At 41.3% G+C, this 12,475-nt stretch overlaps 1 protein-coding gene across 6 annotated transcripts in view; it reads right to left on the reverse strand.

Moving 5' to 3' along the window:
• The window catches only part of kalrna (kalirin RhoGEF kinase a), a 758,514-nt gene that overhangs the window by 428,913 nt on the left and 317,126 nt on the right, over positions 1–12,475 (reverse strand). For all 6 annotated transcript variants that reach the window (XM_039757406.1, XM_039757408.1, XM_039757407.1 and 3 more), the window contains exon 4: positions 3,135–3,327. In XM_039757406.1, coding sequence (XP_039613340.1) covers positions 3,135–3,327 — 193 coding nt within the window. The remainder of the gene's footprint in view (positions 1–3,134; positions 3,328–12,475) is intronic.

Here is a 12,475-nt window from a genome sequence, read left to right on the forward strand (position 1 = left end):
GTTCATTTATTGCTATGTGAACAAAATGAAAGTAACATACAATATACAGCAAATCTGTTTTTATTTTGTTACTCAGCTCTGCATTTTTGCTTTCTTTATACTGTAAGGCTGCGGTGGGCTGGCGCCCTGCCCGGGGTTTGTTTCCTGCCTTGCGCCCTGTGTTGGCTGGGATTTCCTCCAACAGACCCCGGTAACCCTGTAGTTAGGATATAGCGGGTTGGACAATGGATGGATGGATAATCCTGTAAGGCGTTTCTTGTAAAAGGCACTATATGAAAAGAATGACTGTTATATGAGACCTTGTTTGGCCACTATAACACCATTAATACATATACTGGATAGATGTCATGTCAGCAAGACCATCCTGTCCTTCATTTATGACCATCTACAATGCACCTTTTTGGAAATATTCAGTCTTCTAAAATGCCTGACGTACAGTGGCTAGTTAGGCGGGGGACAATCATATGCACCATGCGCCTGAAAACGTCAGCCCTGAGCTACAGTAACGTACCCAGTAACCTTTAAATTCAATTTAACTACAAACGAGAGGCTTCTAAATTAGGGCTGGTGTGCCCTGCGGCAGCAAATGAGTTTCCACCTGTTTTAGATTTGATGGTTCAAAACATAAAACAGAATGTGAGGCATCTGGGGGTGGCAGGGATTGTTGAAACCTTCACAGACTGCCTGGACAGACTGAATCTAGGAGTTTTATTTTTTTCTGCTTACAGGTGACAACCTACATTACGATCATTTCTTGTGTATAAGAAGAAAAGGTCAGCCTACGCCCTAATACTGCTGCTTCTTTAAAACTGTAAAAGAAGGAAATGTGAAAAAATGGATGTAAACATTGTGAATTTTAGTTTTAGCCTATTTTTAAATAAATGCAAATGGTGGGGTTCTGCTTACTGTTTCATAAAGTGGTCCTGTTTGAGGATTTGAAAAACTAATAGATACTAAAACTAAAACCAGAAAACTATCTATCTGAAAAACAGATGATAGTAAATGGCACCATATAATAAAACAATTCGATAGATAGATAGATAGATAGATAGATAGATAGATAGATAGATAGATAGATAGATAGATAGATAGATAAATGAAACACTATGTTATAGATAGATAGATAGATAGATAGATAGATAGATAGATAGATAGATAGATAGATAGATAGATAATGAAACACTATGTGATAGATAGATAGATAGATAGATAGATAGATAGATAGATAGATAGATAGATAGATAGATAATGAAACACTATGTGATAGATAGATAGATAGATAGATAGATAGATAGATAGATAGATAGATAGATAGATAGATAGATAGATAGATAGATAATGAAACACTATGTTATAGAAAGATAGTGTGGTCCCCAGCCGGGACGCCCAGGAGGACCGGAGGAGGGCTTGTGCCTCCTCCAGACCGCAAGTGGGCGATCGGCCTGATTGTATTGGGGGCCACGGGTAGAGGGCTTGGAAGCCCAACCCTGTAGTGGCCCATGGCCAATCCCGGTGCCTGAGGAACCCTGAAGCCCAGCACTTCCGCCACACCAGGAAGTGCTGGGGGGGAAGAAGACAGGAGACACCCGGACGGCTTCTGGGTGCACAGCCGGCACTTCCGCCACACAAGGGTGTGTCCAAAGGGGAGTGCCGGGAAGCAGCTGGAGCCCATCCGGGTTCCTACTTAAGGGGCCACCTCCCTCCAGTCATCGGCGAGAGTCGGGAGCGGAGAGGACTGAGCTGGAGAAGGCAAGGAGGCGGCCTAAAGAGAGTGAGAGAAAGGCATTATGTGGCCAGGACTTTGGGGGTTTTGTGGTGCACTTATTGTAAATAGCTGTGAATAAACGTGTGTTTGGGTGACAATGATGGTGTCTGCCTGTCTGTGTCCGGGTCAACCTCCACAATAGATAGATAGATAGATAGATAGATAGATAGATAGATAGATAGATAGATAGATAGATAGATAGATGTGAAAGGCACTATATAATAGATAGATAGATAGATAGATAGATAGATAGATAGATAGATAGATAGATAGATAGATAGATAGATATGATTAATCACACTGAAATAAATAGTCTGAGGAGGTAGATACAAGGACATATAGAAAAATGCACTATGTAATAATATATAGATAACCTATTGATCCTCATCAGCTAATTGTTTATGTCAATGAGGGTGTATCTTAGAGCAGGAGAAAAGTCTCAGGCTGGGAAGGCTGTAGAAGCCGCCTACTTTATCTGGCCTAAGGGGTCCTCTGGAGGGCTGCCATTCCTCAGCTAAAGGTCATGGGATGAACACTTTAACACGGTGAATGCATCTGTAGGCTCCATCCAGTGAGGAGCAATCAGCTAATGCTCTGTGAGAGGATATTTTTAAAGCAGGTACATCAGCATTTATTTAGACACTGCTTAAACATTAATATCTAGGAAATATTTCATCTGAGGTGATGTTGCTTGCCAGAGCTTTATAGCTAAGCACTCTGTGTTATTTAAAAGCAACAAGTACGGCTTATGAAATGGACACTGAATCTTTGAAAAAGCACACCATCCTACAAGCCACACTCTAACAAGTTTATGTTCTGTTTGTCCAATGTCAACTCTCCTAATTGCACACAATTATTTAAATTAATTTAAAATATCCATCCATCATTCAACCCACTGAATCTAAACACAGGGTCACGGGGTCTGTTGGAGCCAATCCCGGCCAACATTGGGCACAAGGCAGGAACCAATCCCGGGCAGGGTGCCAACCCACCGCAGGACACATACAAACACACCCACACACCAAGCACACACTAGGGCCAATTTAGGATCACCAGTTGACCTAACCTGCATGTCTTTGGACTGTGGGAGGAACATGCAAACTCCACGCAGGGAGGACCCGGGAAGCAAACCTGGGTCTCCTAACTGCGAGGCAGTAGCGCTACCCACTGCGCCATATTTTAACATATAAAAATTAAATAAGTTAGGTATATTCTGAGGATGTTATTGAAAGCTGGGTTTTATATTAACCAATATTATCCAATGCTGTTTCAACACTTCAGCATCTAAACCCAAGAGAAAAGAAATAAATAAAAAGTGTTAACATACTGAGAGGAGAAAAACAGCTTAAAGTGACATGAAATGTCTTACCTCAAATATGAATTTGGAGCTGCCAAAGTTGGTTTTCTGTTTTTGCCAGAAATTGTCGGGTTTAATAATAAGTGCAACATGAATCTCAGCAGGGAAGGCTTCTTGCAGGGTTTTTAACAGAGGTTTGATTAAGTCCCACTTGGAACCCCGCATGTCGATGATTACAGTGAAGCCCCGCTTGCAGACATCTTCGCTGTGAAGGAGAAAATATCATTAGTGGATCCCAGCAAAGCAATGTCAAACAGCAGCACACCATTATGTGCAGATAACAATCAGCATACTGCGGTGGGTATCCCTCACACTTGAAGGTTGTGTTCTTTCATGGAGCTCAGAAGGATGTTGAGCCTGCCACCTTAACTTACAAAGAAAAGGCACAGGCAGAGTTTCAAAGAATGACAGTTCAGCTGGGTGGAGGTGGATGAGAGGGTGGGGTGGCGGGGGGCCTAGTTGATTCATCTTAGCCAGGTTAGGCTATGAAGACGGGGAATGTGGCGTAGCAGCAAAGGCTGTGCATCATGAAAACTAAAAGTTCAGGTCTCACCACTGATACACTGTATGACCCTAACAATAAAGGGTGCTGACATTATAACATAACAGGCTGAATCAGCTGCACAGAAGGAACCAACCCTGGGTGACGCAGCAGTCATTCACAGAGACCACTTCTCCACACACACAAGGGGCCGCTCACCAATCAACCAATTACACCCATCTGTGAGGAAGTGGGAGGACCACACAGACACAGGGAGACTGCGTACAGTTCACACAAATGGATAACAAATGGACAAGGGAATCAAACCCATGATGTGGTCCCAATTGTACAACAGATGGATTTAATTTATTCAAAAATAGAAATACATATTTGAATTTGATTACTTAAAAAAATGAAAAATATTTTTGATCCATGAGACAGCAGTGATAGTTAATCAGCTTTGTCCCTTCTGTGATATAAGGCTGTGACAACCTGACTCCATCTTTCCCTGTCTTGAGCAACATGTCATGCCTTGCTCCAGGTAAGACTCATCTGTCACTGTCCTCTATCAGGTTGGTTTTGGTAGCCCTTGCCTTCTTCTTCTTCTAGGAGGTGTCCATCTAAGGTAAGGGTGTCCAACTCCAAGGGCCTGGAAGGCCTCAGTGGCTACAGGTTTTCATTTTAACTGTTTTCTAAATTAGTGACCAGATTTTGCTGCTAATTTAATATTTTGCCTTCATTTTTATTGACTTGCTATATAAGACTCAGGTGCCTTAATTGTTTCTTTATTCCATAATTAGCAGCCAAACAATCATGAGATAAAAAATGAGCCAACACTGGACCAGCTAACCTGTGTCCATCATACAAAATCTGAAAATACAGACAGCTGAAGGTCTCAGTATTGTTGGTCTGCTCAGGTCACCAAAACATTTTGAAAATCTTAGAAACAGAGTTGGGGGGGCAGGGAGGTGTTGTGGGAGTGTGAACGTGAGTGAGAGAATAAAACTAAAAAAAGACGCTAACTTTGACAAGCACTATAAATGTACAGCGGCTGTTACAGACGCAAATCAAATGTAGGTTTTTATTGTATAGTATTAACAATAAGAGCAGCTCTCTACTCAAAACTGTAAACTTGAGAAGCTGCCAGCATCCATCCCAGAAGCTCTTGATTGGAAGGCAGAAGTTCTTAGCATTGCACCACGCAAGCTGTCGTATCAACCCGCCTGCCGTTACCTGCTTTCTTTTTTCTTCGGTTATATTCTTGAATAAAAGTGCACTTGTTTTGTTATACTTGTACCTTCTGTGAAAGTGTTTATTAATATTTGGACATTAGGCTTTACACATTATACACATGTCGTAAATGTAGGAAGGACGGTCCTTGGGTGTGTGTGGGAACTGTTAACATTTGAATTTGATGATTGTATATAGCGCGGAACTGATCTGTCTGTATTATGCTGTCCTCTGCATCTCCTGGAGTTCAAAAGAAATACCAACATGCAGCAACATGAGAACACTGGCCAAGATCGGGGAAAAAAACAAAAACAAACGCGGACACGTCATGACTACAACTGCATGAACGTACGCAAATGAATATAATGTTGCATCAGTGCAATGTACAATACAGGTCATAAAATGAATTATTCCAAATGTCATTTATACCTAAGACTCTCTTTTTTGTCAGTAGCTTTGACATCATGGATCAGAAGGCGCATACTAATTCAGCGTGAGCAGGAACACTCAAGAATAAAACTGAATAAATAAAATTCACATCCACAGACAATCTCAGTCACGCACACCACTCACATCCCCGTCCACGGTTTTTTCAGTGTCGTTTGCACACAAGATCTGACACGGTTTTCAAATAAAGAGGGGATGTAACAAAACAAGTTAGTTTGTTATACCACGTCTTTATCTGAAATGGCGTCAGATCGGGGTAAGCTTGAACGTGAGTGAGAGAATAAAACTGAAAAAAAACTTTGACAAGTGCTATAAATTGACAGACACAAATCAAATGTATGTTTTTATTGTATGATATTAACAATAAGAGCAGCTCACTACTCAAAATGGTAAATTTGGGAAGCAGCTGATATCGAAACCACGACCTCTTGATTGGAAGGCAGCAGTTCTTACCATTGCACCACGCAAGCTGTCGTATCAACCGCCTACTGTAACCTGCTTTCTTTTTTCTTCGGTTATATTCTTGAATAAAAGTGCATTTGTTTTCTTATACTTGTAGCTTGTGTGAAAGTGTTTATTTCATATTTGTATGTCAGGCTTCACACATTATACATTTCATGTCTACATTTTGTCAATTATTACTAAAACATGAAAAACGTTTCTGTGTTAACAAAGTTTTTACATCGATTGTTGATGACACTGAACACGCATGAAATGTGGGTATTCCAAATGACGATGTACTTTTTTACTCTATAAATCTCTAGCACTTCACTCGAAGATAAACGCTAAGCACTGAGAAACTTGTTTGTGAATTGAACTGCGCCGATGGGCGGGGGGATGGGATAGCAGGCTATTTGCTGCTTATCGACACATTTACAGGACAAAAGACGCTGACCGAGAGGTGAGAAAGGATTTAAGGTGGGCCGGATTTACAAGTTTTCTCATAGGCTTTGGTAATTCTAGTGTTAAACATAACGCTGAGGAAGTTAATTACTGAGCAAGTGTGGGGAATAAAAGCCATAGAACGGGGGAGCTGGACAGTCCTACTATACAATTTTAGACTGTGTAACGGGGCACAACTTCAGGTTCTAACCCTCTGTCAAAATGAAATTGAAATGGCAGATTTAATGGGAAGAGGTAAATGGATTCGGAGAAATCTGCATTATACCATCTAATTAGGTCTTTGTGTTCCTTATCAGCATGTCTTTCGCCACGATTATTAATATTGGTGCAAGAGGGGCAATGTAGAGCAGAAGGCGGCACCTCCACTTGTGTACTAAACGGACGGCAGTGACACCTCCCACACGGAGCCCTACACTAGAATGGGTAGGGGAAACCTTCCCACTTCAATTTGGTGCCACGACCGGAATTTCTATAATATTCCAATATTACAATTTCTGTAAATTCCTATATATATTTTTTTATCCCAATAAATATACTTCTATTTTATTTTGTCATGCCATCCATTTCGTACACAAGTACCTTTTTTTCCATGGCCAGATTTATTTTGCATGTTTACTATAAAATCTTGCATATAATGTACACTCTTGTCTAATACGCATGCTGATTTGGCCCAAAAATTTGAAGTAAAAAAAAATTAATATACAATGCGCAACCTTAACATTTCAAGATTTTATAAACTCTTTTAGGGTGGATATCAACTTTTGTTGACAGGAGGGGTGAGGGTGATATTCAGCTGTAAACGTTGAAAAAACTCACCATTACAGTTTAAGGTAGACTCTTCTTGCTTTAAAGAATGTTAGACTCATTGACTTGACGTCTAATCCCTGTGTGTGCATGAGTAGTGACGAGCAAAGAACGGTACAAATGGCATCAACATCTGGCGAGAGAGCAAAGTGAATGCATAAAGCACAACACTCAGTGGACAAACGTTTGCGTATATTTTATTGTTCTGAACCAGACTCTGACTTGTCAGAAGATGATTTTGTTGCAAATGATCTGGAGATCAAGATCGAAAATAAAAGTGAGGTACCGGCATCAGTTCATCGGTGACCAGCTGATTGTGGTTTTGAACACATTCATGTATCTAATGCGCCTACAGCAACGTTCAACTGGGATGACCGTCACTTACAATGACAAGAGGTAACCAATGACAAACCAGATTGTGCTGTACTGTGACCTATACTCCCAGTCCCTGCACAGCCACTGCCACTGGAGCCAGAGATGGCGAATACGCAGCGAGGGTGGCCACAGAACCAGCAGCAGATGTTTTATGTTGACTTGCGCATGAAACCATTGGTTTGTGTGCTTTTCAGAAATCAGCTGGACCCCCCCAAAAATACCCCACCGCTGCTTCTGCTGCTGCAGCCAGAGATGGCTACCATGCGGCGACAGCACACTACACACAGCAACAGATGTTTTATGTTGATTTATGTGAGAAACTATTGCTTATAAATTATGTCTTGTGTACAATTCACACCCTAATTTTTATCGAAGTAAAATGAGTGAAAATTGTGTGTGTGTTATACGCAAGATTTTACAATATGTGGCATTGCAGGTCCCTAATGTCGTCACGAAGTTTGGTGCTTGTCACGTCATAGTTTTCCTTAACTACTGACTTAACAGTTGTGATTGACCAATGGCTGGTGTACAGTAGCTATGATCTGAAAGTGATTTATTTTTTCTATACTATATTTGTAAATTTGCACAGAATTTCCAAGTTGCCAATAGTAAGTAAGACGTATACCAAATAATTAAAAAGAATTTACTTGATATCTAGTCCTGTGACACTCACTATGATGAGAGGAGCCAGTAACTTATGGATGGTTTTGTGCGGCATGGTGGTGGTGCAGTGATTGGTCCAAAGTCCTCGACTCCAATCCTGCCTGGGTGGGTTTGTAAATTCCATCCCTCATTGGATACAAATGACGGTTGCTGTTGGATCTAATCTGACCCAGTGTGGGTCTGTGAATAAGTTTGCCCTGGGGTGAACTGGCATCCTACCCCCCATTTTGATTCCTGCCTTGTGCCCATCTTTGCCCTAATACAGTATGCTTGTAATGGAATAAGCTTGTTTGGAAAATAAATGATTAAATAAACTGAACTCGGCACTGGCAGAGTTGGCTCTCTTATGACTGTCTATTATGTCTCTATGGCACTCCAGATCAGCCAGCTGTAAAAACTAAATTGAATTTAAGCATATTTTAGTGAGAGAAAAATGCTTTATGTTGCCGTTGATGTTGTTTCTGCATTCTATAATTTGAAACGAGGGAAGAGTCAAGGTGTGATACTGTAAGACAACGATTGAGAAGTCATTAGTAGAGGTGAGGCATGGGAGGACCTCTTTAAGTATTCCCATTAGCGCCCTGAACTGCGAGGAACGCGCCATGAATTAATGTCACAGCTCTCAGTGGCAGACGTTACACGTAATTAAATAAGCTGATGCTAAGATGATCCTCGCTATAATGAAGCACATCACACACACAACGCTGTTAATCCGGTTTTAAAAACCTTCCAGCAAGCACATCCTTCTTGTATCTTAAATAAGGGCTCATTCTGAGGACTAGCTCAGCTCACTCAAATATCAAGATTTGCATGCAGGAATCTCAGCCTCCTTCAGTAAAGACGAAAGACACCAACAAAGTTCCCAAATCCTTAAATCAAGGAGGAAGATGGACTGAACTTCATCAGACATGGGAGGCATGGGAGAGGTAATTGCAGCACATCAACTGTACTTGTGTATTTATTTAGCAGCACACAAGCCTTTAAATAAACTCAAGGGGTCGGCGCATCCTCTTAAAAATTAAAAACAAAAATCCTCCATAAATTAAAATATGTCACCCATTTAACATCTACTGAGCCTTGGTCCCTGTCCCAAGGAATGGGAAGCTGCAGTGAACATTTGAAGAGTTTGGCCTAGCGATTTAAGGAGCCAGACTGGTGAACTCAAGGATATATGCATCATGCCCCAGTATGACTGTATCAGAATCTGATAAATGTGTTTATGTTAGGATGTGTTAATGCTGGACTAGTTACTATGCTGACAAAAACTATTAAGAACATGCAAGCAAGCAAGCATCCTGACCTAGGAAAATATGGAAACAGCACTACTGAACTATTAAGACCTGAAGTTACCTTAGTATAAATTGTCAGCTAAATCTGCTCTATAATAAAACACTACAGTCTGTGTGTCCAGTCCCTCAGAACAATCTGATTGGTCAGTTAGACTGTGGTGTGACTTGTCAGTTTAGTTTTGGCGTGATTTGTCAGTTTATCTTTGATGTGATTGGTCAGTTTGGCTTTGGTTACACAACGAAAGCTGAAGTGTGAGACACACGATGAGGAGTAAAGGCACACGCTGAGACAGTCACCTTCTAAGAGCTAAAGTATAAAGTTGGACCAGAGGTGGGAAAAGCACCTCAAAAATAATGACAGAGTCAGAGAAACAGACTCTATGTAAATGCACTTGAAAATGCGAGCGCCTATAAAGAGAGGTTCAAACACACACAAATACAGAGGAAATGTGTGCATGCAGGGAAAGAGACAGAATACTATTTTTAAACTGTTCTATTAACTGTTTTCGATAGGCACCATGGCTAGTAAGTAAATAATTTATCTAACCTAACCTTTCCAAATCCATGTAATGCAAATCAGGGCTAAAGGGAGCCATCTTGGCGGCATTGGATAAAAGGCATGTCCAGTTCAGGGCAGGTCAGGTCAGGTTAAGGGTCATGCACTGGTACAGCGTGTTGTTGCACCCACCACACAACGAAACCGCTCAGGATCCTGGCTGTTACCCCTCCAAGCGGACATGTGGTCCAGTTCCCACCCTCCAGAAATGACCATCCATCTGCTGCAGCCAGGTGTTACGTGGGCATCTCCTTGGCCTGGTCGAGCCGCTCGGGTCCTCAACAATGATCACCCTCAGGGAGTCACACCACACAGTCATAGTGCCGTAACTGACGCTCCCTCACAATGCCGGTAATGTGCCTCATTTGGGACTCCGTGAAGAAGGTAAGAAAATGCACTCATAGAGCAGCGCTAGGTGCATTCGGAAACAGTTTTGAAAGTTACATTTTACATCTTTGTTTATTTACTTTCTCAAAGATAAAGTTGTCACATTTTGGTTTATTGAATATTTTTGTAACAAATGAGCCATATCAAAAATGATAACAGAATGTGATTACATGTATTAGCAGAGTGCATAAAACACAAGGTTTTCAAAAGCATTTTACAATATTGTGTAGTTAAAAACGCAGCCGAAGTAGGCTTGTGTGCCTCAAACTGCTTTCATAGACTCCAGATTACAACTCAACTGATGCCAAAATGACATCGATTGATGCACTGTCGTTAGTTGTGCAGGGCTTACGGCTAATTGTAGTTCATACTTCTTAAACAGAAAATGTTTAAAAGAGGCACCCAATGGAGAGTTAAAACCTGTGATGAAGTCTAAGGCTAAAACTGTTGGCTGCAATGAACCATGATGGTTGCAGGTCATTGTGGCTTTCTGCTGAGAGATTGTAGCATTAGCGAAATACTGAATTACTATAATCTGCAGATAATAATGCAGCCATGTCGTTGTGTTTACTGTAATGTAAATACTGAGCACATTCACTTCGTCACAGCTTACAGAGCCACGCTTAGGAGGCTTCTTGCTGTCATCCTTCATCCAGTCCCAGACAATGTGAGTGACTTTTGGCTTTCCTTGTTTGCGATGTTTACAACGACTATTACAGTGACCTGGTACAACTTCACGAAGCTATGAGAAGTGAGCTAGCTATTGAGGTGACGGGGTGAGAGCATCCACACGTTTGTACTGAGAATCTGTTTTACTGTCAGTGCTGGCTTTAGATGAGAAATAGTCATGTCATGTCATTGTCGAATCCACTTAGTCCAGCTGAAGCCTATCCCAGCTAGCATTGGGTGCAAGGTGGCAGTCCATCACAGGACGAATACACACAGACACACACCCCAAACACACACAAGGGCCAGTTTAGCTTTGGAAATTCACTTGACCTGAACAGTGGGAGGAAACCCACACAGACATAGGGAGAACGTGCAAACTCCATGCAGGGAGGACCCATGACGTCTCCTTACTGCGAGGCAGCAGCACAAGCACTGCGCCAGTGAGAAACAGAGGAAAAAAAGCCTCTCCTAAAGAAAATTAGAAAGAGTAAATTATTCAGTAACTGGAGTCACACAGAGTGTTTCTCTGTTTTAAAACTGAACAACTCCCTAATGCTTTTAAATGGGTGTAATTGAGATTTCGCTAATTTGTACAACATACTCCATTCAAGATATCTCAAATGTCGAATGTCATCTTTCCCGACAAAGGTACGTAAAACAGCAGGAGTGTGCTGTAATCTCCGCAATTTATTGAAATGCTATATTGTATACAATATTGTATAACTGTATAAATTAACAAAACTGTTTATACAATCTAACAGCACTACCATATGCAAGTAAAAATCTGAAGAAATTTGTACACTAAACATAGTAACCTGCTCTGTAAGATAGTTTGTAAGTGTTTCTTTGATGTGGAATGTTCATGTTTTTACTGTGGACTAATAATTAATTTGAATTTGGTTTGTGTGTTAATCTCTTTATGCATTATTAAATTTAATTAAAAAATGAATCCAAAAACACTTTCCTGACAAACTTCCTTAAGGAATATCGAATTTGAACAAAATCAGTCTGCTGGGAGCCAAGTTGTTTCATACGGACAGAGAGACAGAGAGAGACTGGTCATTGTTATTGACCGGAAGCCCCTGCTAACACCAGTCTCGGTTCTCGGTGGTGGGCCTAGCCTTTGATTAAAAGTCCAGCTGCAAGACAAAAGCTTAATGGTAGTCACAGGCTCCCCCAGCACACCACAAAGGGGATTGACCTCTCCAGTTTGACTAGGGAACAATATCTGAAATGGTTTCTCGTTTCCCTTCTCTTAGACATACCAGCCTGACAAGGCTAATGAGACTGGTCCTCCAGCAACAGCCTGGGGCTACAAGGAACCCAGTGTACCATGGTGTGCCAAGTGGGGGCACTGCATTAGACTTGCTGTTAGTAGAGGCTTTGTACCTTCTTTTCACTCTCTGGAGCCAGCTGCCAGTCTAAGAACTTGTCTCAGACATTAGGCACCTGCGAAAGTCCTATGTCAATGATACACAAATAAACCGTAAGATGCAATCAGGTCAGAGAAATTAAAAAAAGATGCCAGGAATGTTATGTGACTGAAAAA

The sequence above is a fragment of the Polypterus senegalus genome, chromosome 6, assembly GCF_016835505.1.
Source record: "Polypterus senegalus isolate Bchr_013 chromosome 6, ASM1683550v1, whole genome shotgun sequence".
NCBI lineage: Eukaryota > Metazoa > Chordata > Cladistia > Polypteriformes > Polypteridae > Polypterus > Polypterus senegalus.